Below are 12,995 nucleotides of genomic sequence, written 5' to 3'. Positions count from 1 at the left end.
ACCTTAAGTAATTCAAACTTCTGATGTGGGTACTGATCATTCCATCGCGTTTGGAGTTGCTCTAAAACAATCCCCCAGTGAGTGGTAACTTACCATCGACTGTAGATGGAAGAACTGGACTGGGTTCGTGAAGACTGGCTGCGCTTTGGTCCGTTTGTTCCGGCGAGGGCTGGAAGCGACCCTCGCTTCCCCAGGCCGAGGTGCAGCACCCGGCTGCTGGGCGGGCGTCCCGAGGCCAGGGTCTCCCCTGTGGGTCAAAGTCCTGCTCTTGAGCTGCCGATGGCGGCCACCAAACGGGATGAAAACGTGCCTCGTTCTCATTTTTCTTCTCGTGTTTTCCTTTGTCTGTTAGATTCATGTTAATAACGGATGTTTTACGAAGGCCCGCCCGTTTAGGAAGAAAGGGTTTGGGAGGTAATTTTGAACTTCAGTCAGGACAGTAATTAGAGGGGGGGAAAGGAAAAGGCGTTTCTTTCAGAATAAAATATCTGCGATACTGCAAAATACTGCAATAGCGGTTTACCCAATATTTCCACTTATAATCAGGGATGCCACCTTTCTCATTTAACGAACAGTAAGATGCACAGAGGTATTTAGGCACTGACCTCGCGCCTGTGGGAGATAGGCGCTGAAGTCCCCCTTTGTGTCTGTACCTTCAACTGCTTGTTGCAGCTGTTAAACTTCAAAGTATGTGAAGAATTTTAATATTTTTTCATCAGTTACCACGTTGATACCTTTGGGGTGGATGGCGGATTTATTTCTCTGTCCACAGTTCATTTCAAGGGCTAAATGAAAAACAAGAATAGTAGAAAGAATAAAAAAATATTTATTAACCTTGTTTTAATTGGTGAAGTGGCTCAGGGAACTCAAATTGTATCTAAAAATTGTCAGAGTAATTTAGTATTTTAGAATCTCTTGTAAAAACCCATTTTAGTTAATGAATTATCTCAATACATCAAAATTGCTAATATATCCAGCAAATTGTTTCCTTCAGTGATCAACATTATTAGTCCTACTTTCCAGTCTAATCTTCTTTCTTATTTTGAGTGTACCTTTATAACATCGGTTAATTCTTGGGGTCATTGTTTTGGGTAGCTGCTCCCAGGTTTAGTTAACAGTAAGATCTCTCTCAGGAGACAGTCGACAAAAAGATGATCTAAGGTATTGTCTGGTACCCTGGCCTCTAAGTTCTTTGGTATTACAACTACTTGAGGCTTTTTGCAAACCCTGTTTTGAAGATGGAGTCAAAATACACGTAAAGAAATATTATATTCATTTTAAGATTTGACTAATGTTGTGAAGATACAAATCATTTATTTTACTACCTATAAACTGTTTCAGCACACTGAAGAAAAAGCTATGCTAATTTATATAGCTTTGACATTTTATAATTTTCATGATTTTTAGATAAAGGATTTTATATTTAAAACTTTAATAGTCTAGTCTGAGTTCATTTATCTTTAATTTTTGAAACGGGTAGAGTAATTCATAACAGTAATTTTATTCCTGTAATGTAATATTCACTTCAGTTCATTTGTGCATTAAAATTCCTTTAAGACCGTTATTAATGATTTATATAATGAAATGTCATATTAATCACAGAAGTTTTCACATTTTATTATTCTCTTCCATGTTAATACTATCTTTATGATCTCTATTAATGTTTTATATCCTCTAATTTCAATTATAAATCAAGAACATTTTCATGTTTTTGTTGGTATTTGCTTTTCAGGGGTGCCACCTTTAAAATTTTATGACTTTTTCCCCTACACATGCAGTATAAAACATCTTTATTCATATAAAGGTAGTTAATTATGTCTTTGTTTATAGTAAACTTTCATTGACAAACTTATAGTTATAATATTTCTTTTCAAGCTCAGAGACTAGAACGTCTGCGGAAAGAGAGACAAAATCAAATAAAATGCAAAAATGTTCAGTGGAAAGACAGAAATACTTCTTACTCAGGTAAGAAGAAAAGATCATCTATTTTCCTACTGTTTTTATTTCTGCTTTTAACGGTTACAGCATTTTCAGTTTGTAATTTTATGCCTTGAAAGTTGAAGTGAAAAGAAATACTAGCTATTGTATTTGCCTGCCATTCCCCGGTTATGCGGTTCCCATAGTGCGTTGTTTGGGGGGGGAGGTTGGGGGCACAGGCCTCCCACTTGTTTTCAGCTATGACTGGGGTGTTCCAAATTATTAATAAAGGCAAAGTAAAGATTAAATTTTTTAAATCTAGTTTGTTGGTTTGAACTACTTAGAGTGGCTACCTTTTTTTTTTTAATGTGACAGTGTTTGTGTGTTCTGTCATCTTGTAACAACATTGTTATCTTCTAATACTTTTATTATCTCAGTGAGCAAGAAGTGGCAACAGGAAAGATTTTAGTGTCATTGTGAGATATTTAAGTAACAGGACATACTATCGTTGCTGTACGGTACCTGATTGGCAAGTGTCTGCATTCAAAATGCAGGATCAATGTCTCCATACAAGTTAGGGTTGTCTGGCTATTTCCAGAGGTATTTGGCTTACACAGTAAGGAGGAATTTCTTAGGAATTATATTTATAGAATTTTTATGGTCACTTCTCTGGATAAGGGGGAAGTCTATATGCGATCTACTTAAACAAAAGCATAATAAATGCTGTCTTAGCTTATACTAGTATCAGTGGCTTCTACAAGAATATGCTGCTTTTTTTACTGTTATATAATGAAGTGCTTCTGACCGGATGTTCTACATAGCTTGAATTGTAATGTATGAAATTAAAAATCTGTCTCAGTTCTCTTATTTCATAGTTCAAGCTAGTATCTATTCCTGTTGTATTTGACACACATTCAACCTTTGTGTGGTCTGTCATGCCTACTTCTTTCAAAATTTGTGTATATCTTAATGAGGTCCCCATGTAATCTCTTTTTTTTTTTGCCTAAATCCTTGTATCTTCCTGGCTGTCATTTGCAGAGCCTTTTCCAGTTCTATAACATCTCTTTTTAGAGGACTGAACAAAGCTGCTCACATGAGCAACCCAGTTGCACTAATCCTTAGTACAGTGTTCAGCTATGGTTGATACCTCTAGTAATGCATTCTAAAATGTTTCTGCCTTCATTTCTGTAAGCTGAGCTGTACGTTTTAATCTGCCATAACCTCAAACTCTTTGGTCAATATTTTTGTAACGTTTGACCATTGGTGATGCGATTCTTTTTTTCCTTATCCCTAATTTAACTGCTTGATACTTCTTTGCAGAAATATCCAAATTGCACTCAGATTCCAGTTTCCTCCTGTCTGTGTGTTTTCTTATTCACGTAGGCTCTACCATGACAGTTAGTTCCTTTTACGCACTCCCTTGAAGATAAACGTGATGCATCAACCAGCAGCGAAGGAGGTGTCCTGCTCGTTAAAAATGTGCTGGGCTTTCGTTTGCCACTGCAGAAGCAGGCAGATGGATCAGTACCTCCCTGCTGCAGATCAAATTTAAATAAAAAAATAAATTATGTAAAAACTCCAGGCACTTGGTATCTCTCTTTATTGTCAGAATTGATTTTCTTTCTCAGCTTAGTAACCGAGGTTCTTCATGTTTCTTCACTTATTTGCATGAAAAGCAACGCAGTAGTAATAGGCCAGGAAAAAGAGCAGCTTTAAAACATATCATCTGTATCTTCCTTTTTGTTCTGTGTGTGAGATGCTGTCAGTTCTGTTCCTTGAGTTTAGCATTATTGGTAAATATGTATTAAAGCAGTAACAATAGATACAGCAGTTCTTACGTGGGGGAATTTGGCTGTCTTCTTCCAACCATGTTTGTCTGAGCTTTAGACAAAGTCAAGCTTGTGGCTGACATCTTGCAAACTAAAAGGATGCCGGAAGGGTGCTCTTTTGGACTGTGTTAGTCTGATAGCATCATCTCCATAGATAACTCGTCACAGAGAGATGCCCTGCTGTAAAAGGAGACTCTTACTAGCGTTTGCATTGTCCTGGAGGTGGATATGTAATCATAATTTGAGGTGTTAGGCAAATTAGTATCCTTTGTGATTCTTTTTATTACTATATACATAAATAAAAAGTCTACTAAGCAGAATAAAGGGAAGTGAGAGACGAGTAATTTTGTGTATGGTAATAAGAAATAAGATACGTATTTTGTACTAATCTGTTTGCCTGCCATCATGAGACAAGCTACTTGCCTTGTGAAAGGAATGAATTTGAGAGGAGGTTGTAGAAAAGAAACCGTGCATTTGGAGTTAGTTAGGGGACTAACAAATACAAAGATGCTTCAGGGGCACTGACTGACTGGAAGTGAAGTGGAACACACTGGAGGTCTCTTTTGTTCAGCTGTGCCACCAATTCACTTCAGCTTTATGTGCATCAGTTCTTTTTCAGTAGAATGAAAGTAACATCTCAGTTTCATGTCGTATAGAGGTCTTGCTGTCTTAGTAAAGCAATTTGTGGGTCCTATAAACCAAATGTTGATATACATAGGAAAAGATTACTCTTCTTTTATAAAATGCTAGGTATTTTTAGATTAGCCTATAAAAGCAAATACTAAGTCATTGTATTTTCATCTTCCATTCATTCATTTAGGAACAAATAGAATGTGAATTCGCAATGTACTGACAGAGTCATGCAAAAACCTCGCACTTCAGCTCTCATATATTAACTTGTATAGCTAACAAAACCACAAGCTGGAACAAAAAACATGCACAGAATAACAGGAAAACTTACTTTCAATTAAGAATTAAAAATTATGCAGTTAAAAAAAATTGTAAAAAAAAAAAAAAATGTAAAAAAAAATTAGGTCTTTTTCCATGATTTTTTTCCATGAATTTTAAAAATGCTTTTTCCTAAGTTGAAGGAAGTAATTGCAACTCTCTCAGTTGGAGTCTATAAGGAATTACTTGACAAAGTGTGTGATGAAAGATGGTAGATTTTAGAATCTATCTTCTAGGCTTTTTGCACAAATCTTCAGAAGGTTTTAGGTTATTCTTCCTAAACGGGATGAATTCTTTGAAATTGTGATATTTCTTTTTTGAAAAGGAAAACTGTTTCCTCAGCCAGCTGAATTTACTGTCCTATAGAATGCGCTATTATTTAAACTCTTCATTCACGTAAGGTATTTGACTTGCGTAAAAGCTATACAAAACTCAAAGCAAAACAGATGTCACTAATGAATGCAGAATAATTTTCAAGATCCTCTTTTTGCACATCCCAAAAAAGGAAACAATAAGCAAATCATCTTAATGTTTCCGTAGAGACTAAAACACTTGCTTGTTCACTTGAGCCATTAAATCCATTATTTTCAATCCAAAACATAATGGATGAGACCATTATTTTCGATCCAAAATAAATGGTTGAGACCGTTATTTTCAATCCAAAAAAAATGGATGAGAAATACCAGGTAGGGGTAATGCTCTAGCATAATTGTAGTTGAGTTTTTCTGTTGTCGTTTGGTTGGTAGGTTTTTTTGTTTGTTTTTAACAAAAGTAAGTTTGTGACAAAAAACAGAATCCCTAGTGGTGTTTAAGTTGCCATATTTTTAAAAAGCATTTAATCAAACTTTTTTGGTTAATCGCAGCCTCTCACAAGACTGTTAGGTATCCGTTAGTACAAATATTTAATAGGTTTGCCAACTGCCTGAATTTTCAGGCTGGTAAAATAAATTGCGTTTTTGAGTAGCTATAATCTGACAAGTTTTAATTTCACAGTTTAAGAAATGTATCAACTCCCTGTAGATAGAGTCCCTAGTCAGTCTGCCTTAGGAGCTTTTTCATTTCCCTGGGGGAGCAACACATAAATCTTTGAGATGTGAGAGAATCCAAATGCATGAATGAAGAGCAGGGTCAGTCCAGGAGAACTGGTGTTGGTTCTCAGATAATGATTGATTGAGTTTGGGGGTTCTTTGCTCCTAGAGCAGATGTGGAGAAAACTTGTCCAGATTCAGTAACAGTTTCTTGCAGATGAGACCCATTGGTATTAATAATGCTAAAACACCCCAGGCTCTGTCCTGATTTTGTAGTGTCCTTGTAACAGAAGAAGCCCTACTTAATTTAATTTATTTATTTAAGTATTCTTGTAAATTTTGAGTTAAACTGTTGTTGGTAATTCAGCTATGCAGTCTCTTCATATGAAAAGAGCTTTCGATGGAAGCTTTTATGAGACCTCACAGACCCCACAGAGTACTCATTAACTCATATTACCTCTGTTTTTAGAAATTTTTTTTAGCTTTTTTAAATTGTCCTGAATGGTGTTTGTGGGTTTGACACTTTGAGAGGAGACCATATCCAGTCTACCACAAGAAGTAAAATCCAAAGGAATGGTTCTTTTGGATCAGACGTAGTCTCTAGCCTACTGCTGGCAGCACAGTGACATTATAGTATAGTAATAGAGTGTAATAACACGTTACAAGCTCAATTTGAAATGCTATTGCATGGCCTATTGCAGATGTGACAACAGTTCTTTAGAAAGAAGAAAAAAAAGAGTCGAGCAGAAAGACCAAAACTGTCTAATTCTCTTTTTGAACCTTTATTTTTGTCTCGACTCAAGTGGATCTTGTAGTGATGAGTTCATTGTATGGGGAAAAATGCACCTCTTCCTCAGCCAGATGTTAGCATTGTTTAAACTTCTAATATTTTCATATCTTTGGGCTATAAAAGAGTGGTGGTAGATTCTGTCTTGCTAAAGCATTTACTGTTTTATATACTTTATTGTGTTATCCCTCTTACAATGTCATCTTTTTGTAGTAATCAGTAGTCTCTGTACGTCTCCTAATACAATACTCTCATCTCTTTTCTGATCTACAGCAGAGGAGCTGAGCTCACTGTTTGAAAAAAAGAATTTCAGAGTAAAATCTCCATGTTCTGGGAAGCAGTCAATATTGTCTGTGCGCCTTGAGCAGTGTCCACTACAGCTGAATAACCCCTTCAATGAGTACTCAAAATTTGATGGCAAGGTAAGTAAACCAGATATTTTTCTCTTATATCCAGGTGATCCCTGACCTGAAGATGATAAGCCTTAGGCAGTTCTTGCGTGCACTTACTGGTTCAAACGTTAATTAGTCTTTGTAGTAGGCCATTAGTTATTTTGGAGTGGTTATCTGGAAGCATGCATCTCTTCATCTTAAACACAATAGTTCCAGATTCAGTAGAACCAGTTCTCCACTTTTCATTACAAAATTGTGCCTTACCTTGCTGTTTTTCTCCTCCAGCAGGTTTGTTAGGTAAACGTATAGTGTGGCAGAGTTCTAGATCTTACAGAGTCGATGGTGAGACCCTTTGTATAAATGATTGGTTATTTGGCACTTCTGAAAGTCTCTTCTGCTTAGTCACATCACAGCACTTGCTAAATATTCCACTATTTGTGCTGTCTTTATCTTCAAAATGCTCTCACAGTAGTAGAAAAATCCACCCTCTGTTTAGAGGGTAGAAAAGCGTAGCTGCAACAGGACAAGATCTGTGGGGGGAAAAAAGGACTAAAGAATGTAGTTCTGTGTAAGTATTCATTTATGTAACAAGTCAAGGAGGTTCACTACAAACCTGGGGAGGTTAGATTGATTCTTTGTCTGCACTCATTTTAAGAACTTGCATTTGTTATTGCTCCGAATTGTATATTACTGTCTTCCCTTGTATGCAAACTAGTTACTCTTTATTTTCTTTCTATGTCATAAAGTCTATACTGAAATATAAACGTTGTGGTGGATCAGTGTCATTTTTCTGAAACAATTACAAATACTGCATGGATCGCTTTTCAGTTGGATGTTTGTGGAGTCTCCTGTGAGAGTGTGAAGTTTGAGCTTCATTGCCATTCTGATGGAAGAATTTCATATTCTGTTAAGTATTCTTAAAGTGAAAAGTCAGATATGTAACTCCACTAGCATTTTTAGAAGTAGTTAGTGTATTTGTAGAATGGTAACTTTTAAACCATGAAGTTCATGTCGCTAAAGCTGCCTCTATTCTTACTTCAACTACTATGGACCAGTAAGTATAATACTAATTCAGTTTTCCAAAATGTCTGGCCTCATTAATAAATGATAGCACTACTTTGCTGACAACACTAAGATACCTTGCTGTTCTTATCTCATGAAATTTCAGTTTGGCAAATGTTTACATGTACTTCCAACAGTTACAGACAGCGAAAGTAAAAATAACATCAACACTTCTTTAAGAGAAATTTATTATAGTTGAATGGTGTCCCAGTCTTGTTGATTTAATACTTGAGCATGATTTGAGATCCCTGCTAGAATTTTTATCAGAAATTTGAGAAACTTAAGCATGTTTCCCTCCCATTTTGATAATCAAAATTGCTTTTTATTTATTTATATGAATTATAGTTGACTGTAATGAACATCTTAATTTTCATATTTGTCTGATGTATTTAGCAGGTGATTGTTCCATTTGAAGGAAATAGTACTGTAGAAATTAGTTTCAGATATTAATGAAATACATCAGTGTTACTCAGTTGTGATGTGTAGGGTGATATAAATCAGCTTGTGTGAGATTTAGAAATCAAAATACTTATTTAACTCTCCAAAATAATTGAAATGGCATTTTGTTAGGCTATAAACTGACTATATTAATTATAAAAAGATTGTTTATATTACTCCAAGTTTTTCAGTAGAGTGCTTATAAAATTTATTCTCTAGACTTCTGTATCTGTTGCCATTTTTTTAATACCTACTTGACCATCTGAGATGTAGAGGAAACGTTATAGTTTGCTAGTGACTTATTCTACTTACATAAATTTTGTTGTATTTTAAGGCAGTAATATAAACATCAAGATTTTCTTTTTTTTCTTTTAAAAAATATTTTTAATGAAATATCATTGATCTGGTATTTATTGATAATAGATGAGCAGTATTTTTCAGATAAATGCAATTCTTTCAAGGAGTAGTGCGTGACTTATTTACATAATTAACAGAGCCACATATCTCTTGGGGAAATGATCTCTAATTGGGGAGAGGCAGGGGGGATAAGGAGGGGCTAGGGGCCTAATTAAACATGTCTTCTAAAAAAAAAAACTACTTAATTATGTATTTACTCAAGGGATCACAGTGGCTCTGAAATCTTTGAGATTATAGCCAGGCCCTTCTTTTTATATCAATGTATTTGAGTATTGTAACGTAAGCTTTCAGCTTGTTGGCTAACACCCGTTTTGTGGTAAACCTTCAGGAAAGCTCTTCATTTGCAGTACGTGAGCTTTGTTCATGTGGGTAGCTAACTGCTGCATGCTGAATGGTTCCAACTTACACTAATTCAGCTCCCTAACTGACCTGAAATGCTGTAAAACCTTTCTATACAGGGTCTTCCTTGCCCTGCCCCACCCTACCCCAGCCTTTGATGTATTGTTTTAAGCTAATTAGTTAAAAATAAGAAAACATTGTATGCAATAACATCAACCAATTCGTTAAAATGCTTACATCTTGCAGGCGTTTTCTGCCAGATTTAGTGTCTTTTTCAAAACCACTTCTGCAATTTTATGAAATAATAAAATTTTAAAGCACTCTAATTTCTTCCTGTTCTGATCAGTTCATTAATTACCAAAAAATTAGAGAATATGGCTTGTGAAATGCAACTACATTGGAAGCATTCTAATCAGCTCAAGAATTCAGGTGACTCTTGGCACATGGTTACACAGGACAGACTTGTGGCTTTCATGTGCATTGTAAAACTTCAGCTCTAACCAGAAGACACACTTACAACTTCTCATGCCTGCATATTCAAGTTTTTCCTTAATGTAGTTAATGTAAACTAACTCTTGCTTGCATGGTTTGTAAATCATGTGGGTTGTACATCTTGGTTAATAAATCTTGCAAACTCTTGCTAAGATTATTGTATGAAAATAAGCCTTATTTATTAATTCAGTTGTCATTTGTATAGTAAATTACTTGAAGGCTTAAGAAATCAGTTGCCATATCGGTTTCCTTTATCTGCATGCAAACTAAATCATCAAACATTTTATAGGGAAGTTCAGCTATATTGCTGTTTACAAGATTTGAAAAATCATATTTTGATGGCTTATTCTCCCAACTGGCTGACTGTTGATAAGGTTGGGAAAATAAGACAGACCATAAGACAGAGTCGAAAGCCATAGCCATGTACCAGCAATGAAACACAAGAGCATTGTAACCACTTGTTTCAGTGACAAAACTGTGAGATTCACAACATTCAGATTAACGTTTCTTTTCAGGAGTAACCACGATTATTAGATAATGACTGTTGATTTTTAGCGGTATGCTTTGTTGCAGAATCAAGACCTTAATCATTCTGCTCCTCTTTATTTTGATATTCAGAAAGAGGGTCTAGTATTACCTGTCTGCTTTCATTAATTGTTTTATAAACGTACATCTTTTCATTCTATAGAAATTCAGAATATTTTTTTCAAATCACAAGGGTAACTTGCATGAGTTGCTGGAAAGTGGGGTGATGAGTCTTACCTTAGATATTAGTCATAAAGGATACTGATTTAGTACAGTATTAGTGTCAAAGCTATTCAACCTCATGACCGTTAGCAAAAGTAAGTAAGAAGAAAATTGTTGCCAAGTTCTAATTACTGGGACAGAGGAAATGCATGTAAGAACAGACTATTCAGCTCTGCAGGAACCTGTATGACTAACTCTTGTTAAGGCCCCTGTTTACAGTTCCTGTGGAAGTCATCTTTGAAGCCCATCCACATCCATTTTTCTTTGTAGTCTCTGCCACCTTTAAGAAATTCTAATCACTAAAGTGTCTTGTCAGTTCAGTTTTTGAGATGCCTCTCACCAAATGGCTGCTCTTATATCCTTAGAAGAACGTTAACAAACACCAAAGTGCTACAGGACTGTTGAAAAAAAATAAATGCCAAAGATATGCAAAATAGTCAAAGAAGAAAGCTGAAATCAAAATGTAAAAAAAGGAATCATTCAGCTCTAGAATAAACTTGATGTGCAAGGCCAAAAACTTTTCTTGCATGCAGATTAGTCTTCTTGGTATTTGTTACTGCAAAATCCATAATTACTAGCTGACAATCAAGACTTTAAGAAAGTCTTCTCGTTTTTCTGACCTTATAGGGGCTTTGTGGGCTTACTTGACTGCTGGAGATAATTTAAAAATAGGTTACCATGAATTTTGATTGGACAGATACTTAAAATCCTATTGCAAAGAATGGTACCTCTGAATGGTATTAGTTTTTTTGTCGGTAATTTTGGTAATGCGTTAAAAACCAACAATTTCTCTTACAGCAACTGTTTTAAAAATGATGCTGTGGAAAGCATGGGGGGAAGGGATAATTCATGAGTGCTAATTGCTTGGCTGTTAATTTTCATAAGTGTTGATAGAAGCAGTTCCTTAAATTAAACTTTGTTTAAAATGTATCAGGGGAAATATTCCACAATGTCGGGCCTGAAGTGAAAATTAATATGAATGCTGTGGCAATTAACACATACTGGTTAATAGCTTTTAGCAGCATTTTGGGATGATAGTCCTTAAATACATTTTTGCCTGCTGCTCTTGTTTCAGTCTTGTTTAAGTGTATTTCTGGATAATCATGAACAAATATTTTCCACAGTCTCCAGTATTAAATAGTTATACTCAAAGAAAGTACTTAAAGAACTTATGAAAGAAGCAATACTGTTGTATTTGATATTGAGAATGTTTAAAACAATCCAGTATTAAAATCAGTGAAATATTTTTTTATTCAAATACTCTGCCCCAGAGCTGCGTAAAATGTCCCCATCTGAATAAGTTTGCATAGTTTTTTTTTAAAGCAGTTGCTTTTTCTGCCAATTTGAGTGGTTTACATAAAACATGCACTCTACTAAAATACTTGAAATAAAGATACTTATCATGTTATCATGTATAGGACCTTTCAAATGGTGTTTGGATTAGGTGCACATTACTCTGCTCCAGCACACAGCTGGTTCTAACATATTTTAATAAAATATACATAATGTTGCAGGTAGTTGTTAAGAGAGATTTATTAGAGAGAATTGTGTATAGTTTTTTTTATGCTTTGCGAACAACAACTCAAGATCTAAGTTACACAGCCTTCTAAGTTTTGGAAGACTTGCTTTAACTATCCTTGTTGTGATGTCTCCATGCCCCAGGTGGCACGACGTGGTGAGATGGGCCAACGCAGCTGCCAGAGGGGTGTTTTGGTTCTGCTGAAGCGGAGGCTGTGCTGTCCTCCTGGCTTGGCTTTGCACTTCGTTTGGCCAGGTACAAGCAACGTTGCTTGGTATCACCCCTGCTGGGGGACGATCCCGCTCACCTGGGGAAGAGGAGTGGGCTCCCCGCACACCAGCACGGCCGAGTAGCACGTTCCTGGCCGGGGGCTCTGGGGAAGCTCCGCGGCTTCTCACCACAGTGCCGCACCTCACCGTGCCTGTGCAGCGCTGTGCACTGGTGCTGGCTCAGGAGAGGGGACAGGGACATGGACACGGGAAGGTCAGGGACAGGCAGCATCACGACGGGTGCTGCAGGTGTGGGCTGCAGCCTCTTGCTCAGCCCAGTTCCAGAGCTGCACCGTTGGGCTTTAGGCACCTGAAACAAGTGCCGGGAGCACATAGTTGTGTCCTGCTTTCCTGTCAGCATGCTGCAGCTCCTTGTAAATTTTTTCACCCAGTCAAGTCGGGGAGTGAAGTCTCGTGTAATACTGAGCATCTCTTGCCATCGGTGATGTGCATTGCTAATGACGTAGGGTTTCATAATTTTCGTCCTTACGTGTAGCATCACATCTGCTATGCAGATTGAGTCCAGTCATGCTTTCCTTAAGATGGAGATTCTTAACTGAAAAATTACCACTTTCTAAAATAAATTTTCTTTCATAATACATCATTAACACGAGTAGTGCTGCTAGTTGAGTTGTATTTAAATAAAACACCCCTATATTAAGAATGCCTGGTTTGTTCTTTATTGTGTCCAAGCTGTAGTGTTTCTGAAGCCTAATCAGCACACGTGGCTGCTGGCGCTGCCCCCGCTGCTGCGGGAGGTGGTGCTGGGAGGAGCGAAGCCCTGCGCCAGGGGTCAGCCAGGCAGCTCCCT

The 12,995-nt window shown here is 36.7% G+C and overlaps 1 protein-coding gene across 4 annotated transcripts in view; it reads left to right on the top strand.

Annotated features, from left to right (window-relative positions):
- MAPKAP1 (MAPK associated protein 1) overlaps positions 1–12,995 on the top strand; it is a 105,943-nt gene that overhangs the window by 12,833 nt on the left and 80,115 nt on the right. For all 4 annotated transcript variants that reach the window (XM_040531580.1, XM_040531581.1, XM_040531582.1 and 1 more), the window contains exons 3-4: positions 1,876–1,965; positions 6,783–6,931. In XM_040531580.1, coding sequence (XP_040387514.1) covers positions 1,876–1,965; positions 6,783–6,931 — 239 coding nt within the window. The remainder of the gene's footprint in view (positions 1–1,875; positions 1,966–6,782; positions 6,932–12,995) is intronic.

This window comes from Cygnus olor, chromosome 19 (genome assembly GCF_009769625.2).
Source record: "Cygnus olor isolate bCygOlo1 chromosome 19, bCygOlo1.pri.v2, whole genome shotgun sequence".
NCBI classification, from domain to species: Eukaryota; Metazoa; Chordata; class Aves; order Anseriformes; family Anatidae; genus Cygnus; species Cygnus olor.
The sequence above is the reverse complement of the archived record's forward strand: the minus strand, read 5'-3'. Positions and strand labels throughout refer to the sequence as shown.